This window comes from Macrotis lagotis, chromosome 1 (assembly GCF_037893015.1).
Source record: "Macrotis lagotis isolate mMagLag1 chromosome 1, bilby.v1.9.chrom.fasta, whole genome shotgun sequence".
In the NCBI taxonomy this organism is placed as follows: Eukaryota; Metazoa; Chordata; class Mammalia; order Peramelemorphia; family Peramelidae; genus Macrotis; species Macrotis lagotis.
Window position 1 is genome coordinate 217955010 of NC_133658.1, and position 17558 is coordinate 217972567.

The 17558-nt window shown below is 33.3% G+C and overlaps 1 protein-coding gene across 2 annotated transcripts in view; it reads right to left on the reverse strand.

Annotated features, from left to right (window-relative positions):
• Nucleotides 1-886: 886 nt before the first annotated feature.
• LOC141504561 (14-3-3 protein theta) overlaps nt 887-17558 on the reverse strand; it is a 33000-nt gene continuing 16328 nt past the window's right edge. For both annotated transcript variants that reach the window (XM_074209641.1, XM_074209640.1), the window contains exons 3-6: nt 6591-6714; nt 5604-5767; nt 4914-5009; nt 887-1956 (exon numbers count right to left, since the gene is read on the reverse strand). In XM_074209641.1, coding sequence (XP_074065742.1) covers nt 1897-1956; nt 4914-5009; nt 5604-5767; nt 6591-6714 — 444 coding nt within the window. In that variant the 3' untranslated portion in view covers nt 887-1896. The remainder of the gene's footprint in view (nt 1957-4913; nt 5010-5603; nt 5768-6590; nt 6715-17558) is intronic.

The following is a 17558-nucleotide window of genomic DNA, read 5'->3' on the forward strand; positions in this document are numbered from 1 at the left end:
TCAGTGTAATGTACCTGTATTAGAGTAGTGGATTTAATATTGCATAAATATCCCCATCTTCTCCCACAACTGGGCTGAGGAATAGAGGTTCATCTAAAAAATATTCAGACCATATTTTTCAATATTTCTTCAATTACAGATCTATAACAATATTAGTGAACAGATTCAGAATCATGCCAGGAGTATCAGTAAAAAGAATCAGATACAGACTAGAAAAGACAAAATTGGGAGTGGACATGATGGGATGCTAGCCATTCTGTTATACAATATGCTTTTAGGAAAATTCTAGGAACTATAACCAACTATAACCAAAAAGATGTTAATGTTACATGTCATACATATGTAGGTAAGTGATATGCATCTGTATTAAAGTAAATATTACAATGACTCAAGTGTCTTAAAAATATTCTAAGATCAAAGGTGAAGGTGAGCTGGGGTGGGAAGAGTAGATCTTATTTGAATTATGTTGTCAGATACCACTCACACAAGAGGAAGAGATGGTCACTGGAATCTATATAATTTGCATTTAACATGTTTCTCAGGGAAAAAAAAAAAAAACCCAGTAAGCATTTATTAAGAACCAGTTGGTGTACAAGGTACTGTGTGAAACCCTGAAGACAGAAGGGGTAAGAGGAAGAAAACGCCCCAACCTTTTAAAATCCCATGTAGAATTCTAAAGGTATAACTTTTGTCAGTTCCACAAAGACAAGATAGTTCTCCACTATAGCAAGTATCATCAAACAAAGATATATGGGTGTACACTTTGTACAAACAAAGCAAAAGCAATATTTTGGAGTCAATGACCTTTAAAGATAAAAGTAGTATGCCAAATAATTCATTTGGTCTTTAAAATAATGGTATATAATCCTTACAAAGCAGGAGTAAATGGTTTATAAAATGCAATTTTATTTTATGTTACTTTGCTGTTACATAGGGCATAACATTTTCACAATGCTTTTTTGGGACTACAATCAATGATTAGCAACACACAATAGTGGTCCAAACTTTCTAATAAACAATCACTGGACAAACGTGACACCCACTCACATGTGCACAAATCTGCATGGAAAAGTACTAAAAAATTAGGCCTGGACTCGTGTATTTCCAATGTTTCCCCCATTCTAGTGTATTAAGAAATGACATGCACTTTAATTTGCCAGAAAGCAACATTTGTATTCTGGTAGTTACATGCTACTTCTATTACATAGTAAAGTGGACACCAGAACTACAAAGGCAGGAGTGTGAGTGAACTTTTATTGAGAAGAAATTGTCAAATGAAACAGCAGCAACTGAAGGGTAAGAAAACTTCGTGCTGTCACAGGACATATCTTACAGGAGAACTATTTCAGCTTGTGATCCCTAACTCTATAATACCAAATTTGTTTCCATTTGACCCAAATACTTCCAGATTCCTCCTTAAAAGGAATATTTAAGAGTATGTGAAAGTTGTTTGCTGAAAGAAAAACCCTGAAAAACAAGATGAGACTATGGGGGTAGGCAGGGGAAGCTATGTAAAACACTTGAGTTGTATTTAACTACATTTTCATATCTTCACTGTAATACAAAACACAGTCATCACTTGCAGAACTGGTTCAGATTTTTGAATACCAGATACACTTTAGTCCTCTACATAAGTGTTTGGAAGTTACTTATGTTTATATGAAATGAAGCTATTAATACTTTTCTACAGCAGTAACCGCACACCAGGAAGGCCAGGACAAACACAAATCAAGGAATGGAGTTTTCCCAAAGCTGCAGTGTGAAAAGACTATAAACGATTGATTTCCATACACATGAATGGGTTCTTTGCTATAGGAAATCCAAGTGGAGCTATAAGGAATGGAGACGTGTAAAAAGGTTTCTTGAGAGAAAGGAAGATGACACCCTGTGTGAATTTTAATTTTCTGCACCTTCTGCAGCATCACATTCTTCTCCTGCACTGTCTGATGTCCATAACTAGAAAGGAAAGAACCACATTGGATTGTTATTTTAGATACATTCAATTATCATGCCAAGTCTCTTAAGCAAAATAAACGTTATATATTTGGTGATAAGTTATCTCACTAAACTTATTCTCAAATTACAATTTGGCCAAACAGAACATTTTAAAATTGCTACTAGTATTACATCTGCATTCAAACAGTTGAAGGGATGTTGCATACACAGAAGAGGGTGTAGTGCCAGAGAACTAAAATCAGTAGTGAAAAATTGTCTATAAACTATCTTTTTTTTTTGCAAGGCAATGGGGGGTTAAGTGACTTACTCAAATCACACAGCAAGATCATTGTCTTAGGTTAGATTTGAATTCAGGTCCTCAACTATAGGGCTGGTGCTCTATCCACTGTGCCATCTAGCTGCCCCCAAGTTATCTTATAAAGTAGTGAGCTCCCATACTTCTTGACATGATCAAGTGAAAACTTAATGACTAATTATATTGAGGATGACTGTACAGAACAACTCCTTGTATGGGAAGGTCAGGAAGATGCATTAGATCACCTGCAACTTATTTCTAACTAACATTCATTATAATTTGGGCAGCTAGATGGTCCAGTGGATAGAGCGCAGGCTCAGGAGCCAAGAGAACCTGAATTCAAATCAGGCTCAGACACTTGACACCAAGTTGTGTGGCCTTAAGTCATTTAATCCTGACTGCCTCCTTCCCCCTCCAATCAATATATATGTATATAAACAGAGACATGTACGTATGTAATTTGGATATACTATCTTAGTAATCTCTGAAATATTTTTTTATGTCACATCGTTTGTTCCATGTGATTGTCTCTTCTAATAGACTAGTTGGCTAGTCCCTTGAAGGTAATGATCAAGTCTTATACTTACTTTTCTATTCCCCGCAACATCTAGCATTAGGGCAAACACTTTTAAGAATTAATCAGTTTATAAAGTAATTCAACAGGAAGACTATTATCATTTAATTCAAATATATTTATGAAGGCTTATGTGCGAAGTTCTCTCTCTATGTGTGTGCACACATTCTACAGCCACAAAGTTAACTTTTTCCTATAGGAAAAAGACTGAAAATTTTTGGTTCGAAGAGGATTTAATGTTGATAGAGCATATTTTTCCCCACTTCTTTGCAGAGTGGTGATAGGCTGGGAGTGCAGAATGAGACAAGAGATAATGCGTGGTTGTGTTCTGCTTGAGAATACTTATTTGTTACAAACAGAAGATGGGGAATGGGGGAAAGAAAAGAGAATCAATGGGAAGTATTTTTTTTTTTGCAAGGCAAATGGGGTTAAGTGGCTTGCCCAAGGCCACACAGCTAGGTAATTATTAAGTGTCTGAGACTAGATTTGAACCCAGGTACTCCTGACTCCAGGGCTGGTGCTCTATCCACTGCGCCACCTAGCCGGCCCAATGAAAAGTATTTTTAAAGAATAAAAAGTAATTCCAAAAAAAAAGGAATATAGACAATCAGGGTAGTTTAATACTACCATGTTAAATTTATACTTTAGAGTGGTCACAATTTTTCATACAATTCTCTTTTCTGTTTATTTATGAAAATAGTTGTTGGTGTTTGAACTCGACAAACAAAAAGGACTGATAGTCAGACCTAAGGCACATTAAGGATGCAGTAATCATGTTTGCTAGGAATAGGAATCTTCACTAATTTCATTTTTATCTTATAATAGCACTTAACAGATTTTCCACTGGACTGGTACTTCCTTCTTCAGCCTGAAGAATGATGAATACATCTCCCTGCTTATCCTCCTGATTTTATCAAACTGAACAGGTTTACTGAAGTGCAAGAATGTCATTTTATTAAACTCAAGTACTATTATAATACATGAATATTCAAAAAAGACTGAAAAAATTTCTCCAGTCTTAGGCTTTGGGTCACACACACACACACACACACACACACACACACACACACACACACACACCCCCCAATAGTTCTATACTTTTATTTCTAAATTATTCTTTAAGTTTTAAACATCCCTATCAAAAGTTAGTTTTAAAGGACAAATCTGAAAAGTGACACGTAGAAAAGAGATTTTGATTTAAGGTGGAAAAAGGAGTAGAAACAAAAATTAATCAAAATCAATCAATTTCATTAAGGCTGGAAAAGCAACCTATATTTTGTTAGATTGTCCCCACGAAATTACATCAGTCTTATAATTTATTATTTCTACTTTGACCCAGAACACTGATAAACAAAAAAAATTGTATCCATACTTGTAAAATTCCTTAATTCTCAATTTACAAGTCATCTCTCCATCCAACCCCTCAAATAATTGAATAATTGTCTTGCTAACAAATTTCCATTCTCTTTGTCTCAAAGTTAGCCCAGAAGAATATAAATAAAATTATATGGAGAATAAGGAATAGACCAATTATTTTACTGGTAATAAAAGAACTTTCTCTACTGATACAAGTCAGCATCTTCACAGCAACTTAGTCTTAAGAGAGTTCCATATGGTGCTAAAAAATTAACAAACTCTCTTGGAGTCACATAGCTAATATGTACCAGTGGTAGAACTTATGAAACAGTTCCGGTTCTCTATGTACTATACCACACTACCCCTTCAAATGCTCACTATCATTAGAGAATATAGTGTCAAAAAGTAAAATTACAGACAAGATGCTAAAATAAGTAGTTACTATTTATTATGACATAATACTTATAACACCAACTGAGATATCACTTAGGAAGAATTTTATCATTGAATAAATTTTTATAGGCTGGGAGATGAAATGATTACTTTATGCAATACTCAATAATATTAAATGCTTTTTATTCTCCAGCTTATATGCTAGCTCTACCATTTTCCCCCAAAGCTAACCCACCTTTTTAATCAGAGTAACACCCCCAAAACCTAGGAAAAGGATCAGGCTTTCTTAGTATTTTCATTTTGACTATAGAAAGGTATAAACATAAAGGGGCAACTTACTGTTAGGTTGTCTCTAAGCAACTGCATGATAAGGGTACTGTCTTTGTAGGAATCTTCATTCAACGTATCAAGTTCTGCAATAGCCTCATCAAAAGCCTGATTAAGAAACATAATAATTATTTGTACTTTTAAAGATCCTTTAAGCTATAAATTTCACATGTCTTCAAAAATGTCCTAATGATCACAATTTAAAATACTATTAATATATACAAAAAGGGGGGGGGGGCAGTACTGAACTCACTGGGTTTGACTTGTGGTTCTTCTACGTTAAAAAAACAAGTACTTCTTCTAGAGGAAATACTATATTTTATTATTTATAAGCATATTTTGGAGCAATGTGAACTATTTCAGTCATTAGTAGTCTAACTTCTTACTCAGAAACCATCTTACTGATAAAACACAGGTATGAGAAAAATTACTTCAAGATTTTAAAACCCGAATCCAAATCCTGATAAACTATTTCCTTCAGAGTTTCTGATGGTTTAATTATTCCTGTGTTATTAACTACCGTGATTTCAGAGACATCCTGATGCTTATAATCAAAAGAAAAGCAAGAATAGGAAACAAAAGTTTTTTTAAAAAATTGATGGGCTTTTCTATGTGTGTAAAGTAGATAAGGGGAAGAAATTAACTTTCACAAACATTTCAAAAGATTTACATTAAAAGAAAAATTCCAAACAAACACCTTACCGTTTTAGCCAATGTGCAGGCAAGCTCTGGGTTATTAAGAATCTCATAGTAAAATACAGAAAAGTTAAGAGCTAGCCCCAGGCGAATTGGATGTGTAGGTTGCATCTCTTTCTTGCTGATGTCAAATGCTTCTTGATAAGCTCCTTGGGAATTATCTATTGTTTCTACAAATAGGGAGAAAAAAAATATAATAATGAAAATTCTTACTTAGGTTATTTAGCATCCTTTTGTCATGAGTTTAAGTTTTAGTGGAAGCAACACTTCTCTTAGTATTCGAATTTTCATTTAAAACTGTAGACTTTTATTCAAATTAACCAAATCAGTATTTATTACATATGAAAATCAGTCCTGTGTTTGGTTTAGTTTAATGAAGACAGGAAAAAAAAATTAAGATTTAAATTACAGTGATTCTCTAGGGTCCTACAACTCCTCAGTTTTAGAAAAGGTCAATTAAAGATGCATCACAAGGTTGGCTACAGGGGATGAATTCTTTTTCACACAGTAATTCTCTGAAACAAACCCTGCAATCTGTGTGGTAGAAGGAATACCTACAACCTATGAAATCAAAGATCCCTTCTTGTTACCTCTTAGACTTCTCTTCTCTTTAGGAATATGATTTCTCTCTCATCACACCCCATTTTGGAACAAGGTACAACATGGAAACAAAGTAAAGACTGACAGAGTGCTTTCTGGGGGCGGGGGGGGAAAGCAAGATTGGGGGAAAAATGTAAAACTCAAATAATATCTTTAATAAAAATAAATTAAAAAAAGAAAAAAAAAGAAATCAAAGATCCTTGAACTTGCAATATTTGGAAGGACAAAGGGGAAGGATGAGAGGTCATTAGTTTTTCCTCATAGACTCCATAACCCATCACAACACACTTTGTGCCTTTCCCCATTATTTGGGGCACTGTATAGATCTTTGTTTGAGTATGCCTTAAAAATTTTTGCAAATTGTTTAAATAGCATCAAAACAAGCATGCTTACGTTTTCGGTCATCTCCACAGGCTACTTCAGCAAGGTACCGGAAGTAGTCTCCCTTCATTTTCAGATAGAAGACCTTGCTCTCTGGATTAGTAGCATTGGCTATTAAAAACTTATCCAACAATTCCTGAAAGAAAAATGCCATACCAAAACAGGTATATTATCACTATAAGTCATTTAATTTCAGGTAACATTTATGATATATTTCTGCATTATGTATATTTTACTTATTAACTGAACAGAGATACTAGATCAGTTACTATAGAGCAAATTTTTAGAAGGCAGGGATCAGTTTGCTTTTGTTTTAACTTTGTTTTCCTGGACATTTTTGTATTAATTTGCTTGTGGCAAACATCTGGTTCCAAAGTCAATATATTATATTATTGGATTATTAGATATCTATGTATATAGATAATATATATATATATACACACATATAAAATATTATTACACTATTAGAAAATTAGATATTTAGTTTAAAACACCCTCCTCATGGATCCAGAACAGAGGAAAGGAGGTAGAAGAGTATAACAAAGAGAATACCTCCCAAGCTTTAGCAAACAAGATAGTAACAGATGTCCCGCTTTGGGGGTAGGAGAGGGTAAGGATTGGTTAAAAAAAAATCCATATAAATGAAACTCCAAATCTCCATGAAAACGCCTTTTAGAAAATTAACCATGTTAAGTCAAAAGCATTTAAAGTTGAATAATGCTTTAGGCAAGAGAGTAAAAAATGTTATATCAGGGCAGGGATCTAAACAGGATAATCAGATTATAACTGATACAAAGTTTTATTCCAGTGAGTTACTTGTACTCATAAATTTAATGAGAAAAATAAACTTGCAGCACTCCTTGAAGGAATAAAACTATTAAAACTTTTGTCTTAAACTAGGAATTATAATTCTAGTCTTCATCTTAATCCAGGCTGACAAGATTTCTAGGCAGGGTGACCAGAAATGGTATTCAAATACTAAAGGCACTACCAATGGCTATTTCAATCTGATTAAGGCATTTAAAAAGCAGAGTTATTAAATATAACGGTACTAGGTCTCTCTTTAGTACTTTTACCAAATTTAACTACTCCCCTACTTTGCTGTTGACTCTAAAAATGCTGACTACACATTTGTAGATTTCTATTCCACTTCTGTCTTCAAATAATTTAGACTCCAGAGATCCTCTAATATAAAAAAGCAAGCAGAAACAAAGCTTCTTTAGAAAAGAACAGAACAATTTCCATATGGTAAACACAATAAAATGGTTAACCCTTTGAGACTATGATAGAATCTGACCTACAGTAGTCAAAAAAAGTAGCAGACATTTAGAGTACAACTTGGGTTAAGAAAGCTGTATAACCAGTGCAGTGGCTCAGTAGATAGAACACAAGCCCTGGAGTCCTGGACCTGAGTTTAAATCCATCCTCAGAGAGTTAATAATTGCCTAGCTGTGTGACTTTAGGCAAGTCACTTAACCCCATTGCCTTAAAAAAAAGTGGTAAAACCATTAATCCATTTGTATTAATATGAAACGTTTATAAAAGAGAATGTATGAGAATCAGTGAATACAAAGTATTTTAATTATAACAGTTCAACATTCAAGAATTAGAGAAATCACGTGCTAATTAAAACTAATCCTTAGAGTAAGGAAGAAACTTACTTCTTATCAATTTCTACTTCATAAGCTTAGTACCATAAATTGATAATAGCTAAAAGTATAAAGCTATAGAAATGATATCATTTGAATCTCAAAATAGTGGCAGTTTAAAAAGGAGATAGGATGCCTTCTTTTGAGTCAAAAAGACTAGGTAAAATCATTTAACTTTTCAGTGCTTCAGGCATCTTAAATTTAAGCTGGCTATTGTAAAATATTTTGGTCTCAGGATCTCTCTTTACACTGCTGAGAATTGTTCAATGAGTTTTTGTTTATGTGGATTATAGCTATAGATGTTTACCATATTAGAAATTAAAACTTCTCATGAGTCCCCTGAAAGATGTCCTATAAAAGCTTTTGAGAAAAAGATTCACTAAATCACAAACAAGAGTGATTTGAATTGGTAAAGGTAATTTATAATCTCTAGACATTCAATATGATAAAGCAGTTATAAATATAATGATTTTCTTTGATAGATGAAGAAACTGAAGCTAAAGGGTTAAATGACTCACCAAAAGGTCTGGCAAGCAAGCTCACTGAAAAACCAAGACCAAACTAATCTTTAAATCTTTCCCAAACAAATTTAAGTACTTCAGAATAACAAGTCTATAATTTAATTGGTGCTACTTTTATTTTATGCATAATCTGAATTAGTGACACTTTGAAACTGCAATACTAATTAAAAACCATGAAAAACTTACTTCTGACACTAGGATCTTTAAAAAAAGCTAGGGCTTTATAAATCTCCTAGTCAAATCTCAAGTCACCTTGGTTCAATAGAGATACTTACAGCAACATATCAATTAGTTATAAACATTTGTATATTATCACAACTGTTTATTGGAAATCACTGAAGTATAAACTTATAGTTTTTAAATCAGGAATTACAATGCATCTGACAAGCCCCAAACAAGCCATAATCAAAAGTCAAATGTACTTATTTATTTATTACAAGACCTTTTGGCTAAAGAAGCCTCCATATTCTGATATTTTCTAGCAAAAAAAAAAAAAAAGCTTTAAATATGTCTAAATTAGCTAGTCCACATAAACTAGTAGACCAACATGGTGTAACCTACCTGAAATTCCTAGCTAAAAGACAAAAAACTGGGCAATGTTTCAATCCAGTTGGAGACATAAAAGTATATTCTTTTCATTTAAATGAAAAGGGGAAATATCCATCAAAGATGTAAATTTAAAGTTAGATTCTGAGATGAATACCTGAATCTACATTACATCATGAGAATAGTTCAGTCAATTAAACACAAACTTGACAAGAACTATCAACGAATTATTTTATATAAATATTTTATAAAAAATTCAAAATGTATACTATTTTGCATAAGTTGATTAAACTTGTTTACAATAGCTAGCAGGCAATATACTTAAATATATTTAAAATACCTTTAAAAGAGCATGCCAGCTATGCCATAAATTAAGCACTTTGGATTCACTGATAATAAACTTAAGCATTTTCTATTTATCATATAGTTCACTGATACCACTGTCCTTTTGCATATTCAAAAAGGATAATATTCAAGTAAATTGGAAGAAATCATTAAAAATATAAGCTTATATGCTTATTTTTATAACTACAATTAGAAAATATTTCAGAAATATTCAAATAAAAACGTGATAAAGAGGCAGCTAGGTGGTGCAGTGGATAGACCACCGGCCTTGGAGTCAGGAGTACCTGGGTTCAAATCCGACCTGAGACACTTAATAATTACCTAGCTGTTGTGGCCTTGGGTAAGCCACTTAACCCCACTGCTTTGAAAAAAAAAAGTGATAAAGCATCAGCAGGTGTATATACTGAAATGGGAATATCTCTTCAAAAGGTTTTATCAGTTAAAAGGTTTTATCAGTTGAAATCTAGATTAAAAAAAAAACAAAACACCAAGCCAAAATAACAAATCACCACAAATTAATTGGGTGGGTAGGGTCAGATGACATCAAGGACCATGAAAAGTCAAACTCAGCCATGGGGGAAATGTCAGCAACTTCAGAATTCTCATTTAGGTGGGTAACCACACAAAAATCACATTATTAGATTGTGTATCTTATGATCTATGAGTTTGTTTCCTTATAAAATTAACACTGTTCACTGGACAAGTGTTAACCATTGTACACTTTCAATATAGTCTTAATTAAATGGAAAATAATTTATCCTTCTCATAATCTAAATTATTTTCACAAATTTGATTTTTAATTTCTCTCCTATAGTTTAACTTGCACTACTCAATGATGACAATTAGCCCAGAGCTAAAGAGCAATATTCTAAAATTTTTTTCAATTTGTTTCAGAACTGTTCTTTCATATCTTTATTAGTCAACATGAAAGACAAGACAAGATTGCTATCAAATAGACTTTTCCCTGAAAAAAGTGCTCATCACTAAATATATATATATATATAAATATATATATGTATATATATATGTATGTATGTACACACATTGATCAGAAACTTACAGCTTTATACTTTTAAGGGATCAGGTTAGGAGGATGGAGATAGATGGTTTAAAATGGAGATTAAAAGATGAGAAAACTATCTTAGACTGGTATAGAAAAAGGATATAGTATTTATAGCTACTATTCTCCCCTCCCCCATCATCATTTTATATTCCTATGGGATCTGTGCTACTGCTTACTCCTCTGCCTTCTGCATGTTCTAAGGATTTGTGAAATAGCTATTTCATTAGTAACTACTAGGCTACAAAGAGCCAAATAAAGGTTTTTTCCTTCTAAAAATATTAACTTTCACTACTAGTTTGCATATAGCTGTTACGTACGATTTACAGTGTTGGGCTTTTATAAAGTGACTTGTGCATTACTTCCATCCTGGAGTTTCAGCCAGGTATCATGGTTCTTTGTCAGATGTCACTAGCTCTCTGTGAAGGAAACAACAGGTACAGAATAATTCTTCTGTCTCTCTATATGCTATCAATAGCAGAGATTTACATACTAGCCCAATTAAAAAAAAAACAAAACCAATTATGGGTTCTACTTAATGGTTCACTAATGAGATCAAAGTCTGGTAGCAGAGAATGGTAGTTACATAGGATATAGCTACTTCAGATCTAAAACCTCAGAATTAAGCTTTTAAAAATTATGAAAACCTAAGACATAAAATGGGACAGTAACTTCTTGATTAAGAAAAATCTTCCAGATAAAGCTAATTGTAAGTCTCTATAGAGAATATTTGACTTGGCATTTTGGTTTGTCATATATCTTTCCCTAGTCTTTGTTAAAAATTTAGAAAATGGGGGTGGGGTGAGGGGAAGGGAAGTAAGATGGGGGGGAATTGTAAAACTCAAAATCTTTAATAAAAGAAATTTTTTTTTTAAAAAATGGGTCCATATCCCACAAATTTCAGTCCATTCTTATAAATTACACAGGCTGGTCTGGGACAATTTCCTTAGCAAAAACATTACACTGATGTTTTAAGACTCTGAGGATTAATGAAGGCTTCCTCCAACGGTATTAAAGAGGAATTTTTTTTTTGGTTACTTAAGATGCTGAATAGACAGAACATATTTGAGGAGAAAGGAGAGCCTTCAAAAGTCACTATTAAAGAAATTCTACTAGAAACATTTTCCTTTAGAGTTCTTTTAGGAAGGTATAAAAGTCATTTGGGAAAAATTTTTATAAAATCTCAATATTATGAAGTAGTAATACAAGCAAATGACAATTTTCAAATTTATCAACATGTACTATGCAGAGACTAATAAATTTTTACAATATACATTTTATTCTAAATCAAGAATTTCCTTTCAAAATAAAGGTATCAGCATAATTTTGATAGTTATCAATAAAAATATCTTTGCATAAGAGAGTAACCACCCCCTCCAAAATTAATTCTAGCTACAGAACTCAATTTTTTTACTGATACAAATTCCTTACATTAATTTAATTATACTAAGTCTTCTATCAAGGTTCTACCATCCAATATTTTGTTTACCAGCTAGCTCTTACCTCTAAGTTTCTTTCCTATAGAGAAAACAAATTCTACTCTCTTTCTCCATTTCATAAAAGGTCACATTTTTTTGCCAATGGGATGAGGGAGTGGGTAATAGAAATGACTAGTGAACAGAGTTCACTATAGTGAAATAGTGATTTTTAAAAATAGGACAGATCAATTTAAAGCCTGCCTCTGGACCACTGATTTACAAGAAATGGGTAAATCTATAAAATAGTTACAACAATGTAAATGAAAGAACAACTGTCACAGAAAAAAATGCTGCAAAATGATAAAAGACTGTGCTGGGCCTCAAACTAGCTAGCTCTTTTGGAGAAGGGTAATATTATGCCTCCATGGTGAAATTTGTGTTGATTGATTGTGCTAAGAAAAAAAATTTTCCTTCATCTTTCAAAATTATACTTTGTTAAAAGGGGATCTACCTCTCTAGGAAGGGGAAGGGCCAATAACAATGAAGTTGTCTCTTGAAAACACACAGATGGATGCCATATTAACAGTTATGATTTTAGAAAATCACTTGAATATCAATTAGTCTCAGTATAAATAACAAGATGAACAAAAAGCTATCTTAGTTATCACAATAAATTCAACATATTTATCCCTAATGAAAATATTTTTTATTTTATATGCCTGATTATTTGTGTCAGTGGTGTTCAACCATTTTTTATTTTGCAAGGCAGTTGGGGTTAAGTGGCTTGCCCAAGGCCACACAGGTAGGCAATTATTAAGTGTCTGAGGCCGGCTTGAACTCAGGTACTCCTCATTCCAGGGCCAGTGCTCTATCAACTGTACCACTAATCGGTTTTTTTTAAAAAGCTCTTTTCTTTTTCTATTGAGGAAAAAAAAATCTCTTGCTACTCTCACTAAAAAATTCATGAGGATACCAAGATTGTCATTCTACTACATCTAAATCTTTTTAAATGAAAGCTTAACATGAAGGCAAGTTCTCAATAAAAGATTTTTTTTTTCAAAAGAAGAGTGACAGAATGCTAAATGAAACTGACTAAAGCAGAAAAAATGTTACAATTCCGGGTACTCAGGAAAATTCATGGTTTGCTCCTGGTACTTTAAAGTTTAAAATGTCAGGGCTGCCTTTGGAGCTTGTTTGTGATAAGTAATTTTCTTTCTTTTTTAAGGTTTTTTTTTTTTTTTTGCAAGGCAATGGGGTTAAGTGGTTTGACCAAGGCCACACAGCCAGGTAATTATTAAGTGTCTAAGGCCCAATTTGAACAAGTACTCCTGACTCCAGGGCCCCTGCTCTATTCAATGGACCACCTAGCCACCCCCCCTTAGTACTTTTCTAAACTTCAAACTCTTGGAAGTAGGTGATATAGGAGACTAAAACTAAGAAATTCCAAGTTGAATTTCCTAAAAGTATCTGTCAAGCAGTCAAGAGGTAGGACCATCTAAGTTAAAGATAATATGGTAAGTTTCAGATTAAATACTTTGTATCTCCTAGATGATCTTATTCTCTATTTTCCCTATAAAATAATTCACAAAATTTATAAGATCCTTTGGCAGTATAGTCAAGTTATCTTTTGGGATATTACATCAAAAACACTCCAGGTTATTTATAAAGCTTCCTAGCCCCAAACCACAAAAATCAAAGCTAGAAACTTAGAGATCATTCAGTTTAAATATCTTATTGTACTGCTAGAAATCAAAGGTCCAGAGAGATCAAGTAACCTTGAAATAAAACAGCCACTTAATGGTAAAAATCAAGAGCAGAATCCAAGTTGACTCACCAGCCAAAACATGTTCTACTATTTCATGACTCATCTTAGCCCCCCACTCCTCACCCCTATTCAAGCTACAGGAACCAGTGAAGAGGAAAAAGTTCTAAGCCCTGAGGCCCCTAGTTCTCAAATGAGTGGCACCAAACCTAAGTTTTTTAGGTGTCCCATTTCAATGATATTTAAGCCTAATAAAATGATTGAATGTCTTATATTTAAATTAGGGAAGACTTTACTTAGAAATGTAATTTTTTTTTGTTTTTTAGGTTTTTGCAAGGCAAACGGGGTTAAGTGGCTTGCCCAAGGCTACACAGCTAGGTAATTATTCTGAGACCGGATTTGAACCCAGGTACTCCGGACTCCAGGGCCGGTGCTTTAACCACTGTACCACCTAGCTGCCCCTATTTTTCTTCCCTAAGGATAAGACTTCTTTCTCATCACATTCAACTTAGATCAATGTATACTATGGAAACAATGTGAAGACAAATGGACTGCCTTCTGTGGGTGGGAAGGGAAGCAGGACTGGGGAAAAAATTGTATAGTTCAAAATGAGTAAAATCTTTTTAAAGAAAAAAAAAGTTATTGTGATTAATGTCCTGGTTTTGTTTCACTCTTCCTAAATTGTCTTCAAAAAAATGGCTGGATCAATTCACAGTTTTTTGTTGTTGTTTTTGCAAGGCAGTGACTTGCCCAAAGTCACACAGCTAATTATTAAGTGTCTGAAGCCAATTTGAATTCGGGTCCTCCTGACTCCAGGGCTGGTGCTATATTTACTATGCCATCTGCTGCCCCTTGAATTTTGAAATTTTGAAATTTAAAAATAGACATTACTTGGAGGCAGCCACATGGCACAGTGAATGGAGCACAGGCCCTGGAGTCCGGAGAACCGGAGTCCAAATTCAGTCTCAGACACTAATTACCTAGCTGTATGATCTTGGGCAAATCACTTTAACTCCACTGCCTTTCCAAAAATAAATAATAAATCAAATTGAAAAGATATTTGAGAAATTTAAAACTTGAAACATGATGATTCTGGGGAAAGAGAACAAAAGAAAGGCTTTAAAACAGTCAATAGTTAATATGTGAAATTGTAAAGGGTATTTAGGATAGAGAATTAGGCCATCATGAGTCAAATTTAGCTTCAACACATTTACTAGCTGGGGTAAAGTCATTTACTTATATGGAAAATAGGAATAACAACAACACCCCGCCTCCATTGTTGTTGATGATAAAATATTTGTAAAGTACTTGATCGATGTTAGCTATCCTTATTACTATCATTGGAGAGTGCTCAGTTTGGACTTGTATAATCATTAAGATCTTACTAGCTGAGTAACTTCTTGGCAAATCACTTAACTTCTCTGATTCATTCTCTAAAATGGGAATAATGAAAGCATTTATACCTAAAAAAAAGGTTCTTGTAAGAACAAATGAAATAATACATCTAAATTTTGTTTGCAAACCTTAAAAGCCCTACAAAATGCTATTATTAATAAGTTATATAAACCCAAAAAACAAACCTCAAATAAAAGATCTCATTTAAAACTCGGCTATTAAGTTAGCTAACCTGAATTCTAATATGACATCTTAATCACTGATACTGGGTAACAGAGGACTGAAAGCTATTTATAACAAAAGGTCACTCATTCACACATTTATAATACTAAAAGGTACTTTATAACGATTTAAAAGTTTACAAATTATTTTCCCTCAATACTAAAATTAATAATGTAGATGAGAAAACTGGTTCAGAAGTGACTCTGCCAAGAATTACATAGTCATTAAGTTGAAACTTGAATACTCCTTTTTAATACTAGGATGTTTGCATTGTAAATATGAATGTACACAAAGCTATTTCAATAGTCAAAGAACTTTTAAAAAGAGATCAATTGAACTTATAGATGTCAGCTTGGTTAAAAACCATGCTCTTTAGAAAATGAAAAAGTGAGCTGAAAGAGGTCTGTAGCCAAACCTAAGGAAAACAGACCAAGGACTAAATAGAACAGACCTATAAGCATAGGAGGAAAGTTATGATAAAAAAGGAAGTTCAAAAGTACCATCCTCATCACTGCTAATAATAGTAAAAATGGAGAATCCCAGAAATGCTAGAAAAAAATCCATGAAAAATAAATAACTATGGAAGATTCCTGGAACACGTGTAATTTATTAACACTTTTGAATGTGGGATTCAGACACCCCTAAACCTCATTTAAATGAAGAGATCCGAGTAGCCAAGATATGTAAGTCCATGTATTAATAAAGTTCAAATACTTTACTTAGGAGAGTCCTGTCTCAGGAATATTTAATTACTATATACCCAATTCTTACAAACATTGTGATTTTATTTCCATACACAGCAAATAGTTTTGGTAATTATAGGTACACTGATAGTAAGGAACAAGAAGAAAAGTATAAAAATCAAAGTTTAAAAAAAAAGCACAGTACTGTGGAGCTATAGTCTTAAAATTTTCATAACTCACAGAAGCCATGTCTGTTCCACAAGGGATAACAGTAGAAATTAAATAATAACCTTACAACATTTTGGACTTAACTTGTTCCTTTGTGATGGTCTGTTATATTCTTGAGATGATGAAACTTACTACCCTGTGGGGGGTGGGGGAAGAGGCCACTTTCTCTGGGTCTCAATTTCCTGAACTTTAAAATAGGGAAGGGATGGACAAGATGATCTAGGGTTCTCTTTGATAAGCATATATCAATATAAAAAGTTTCCTTTGTATTCTCTTGCATTTTATTTTATGCATTTAAGAAGAGGTCTATAAGTTTCCCCTAGCCATCAAAGTACACAAAAAAGATCAAGAATCCCTGATATAACTGATTGCATTTGAAATTTTGTGATGCAGTCATGGGGGTGAAAGCATACGAGAAGTGGGCATGGGATTAAAGAACAGGTAAATTATGTTCAGAATGCACAAATGGGAAGATACCAAATCAGTACTGAGGAAGTCCTTCATTTTAGGGAACTTTCTCTGGGTAGATTCTTACCCACAAAAAGATCAGATGGAATAGCTAAACTGGGAAATTTTAAAGATTCGGTGAGAAATCTTAGAAGTCACAGTGTGGCTGTTGGGCATGATTCTCTCTTACATGCACTATTTACTTTAACCATTTCTGAATTTGCAGAATGCATTTGTATTAGAAAATACATTTTGAAGGAACAAGAGGAGAGTAGATGCCAGAATGAAGCAATCAACTGTCTAGTAGTAATATTAGTGAAGAAATGTAATTTAGGGATTAGGCCAGAGATGTCTCTGGAAGAAAGGAACCAATAAAGTTAGTAGGCTTATCGTAGGTTTCAACTTTGGGTTTAAATCAGTTAAATTTAGAAACAGAAGGGAGAGAAATTTCTATGCCCAAAGACAAGTATACTCAAAGAAGCTAATTCTCAGGAAGGAAGTTAAACCACAATCAGCAAAGCCATGGCTCTTCTCCTTCACCAATCCCAAAACCATTAAGAAAAGGGTGCTGCATCATTTTTTGACCAAAGAAATTTAAGATCCAGATGACAGCTAAATGTAAACATATATTGATGGTTCTAGTATTCTTTCAAAATTTATTGGTGTAAGTCAATAAAAAAAAAACCTCCAAATTTTTGTCTGCC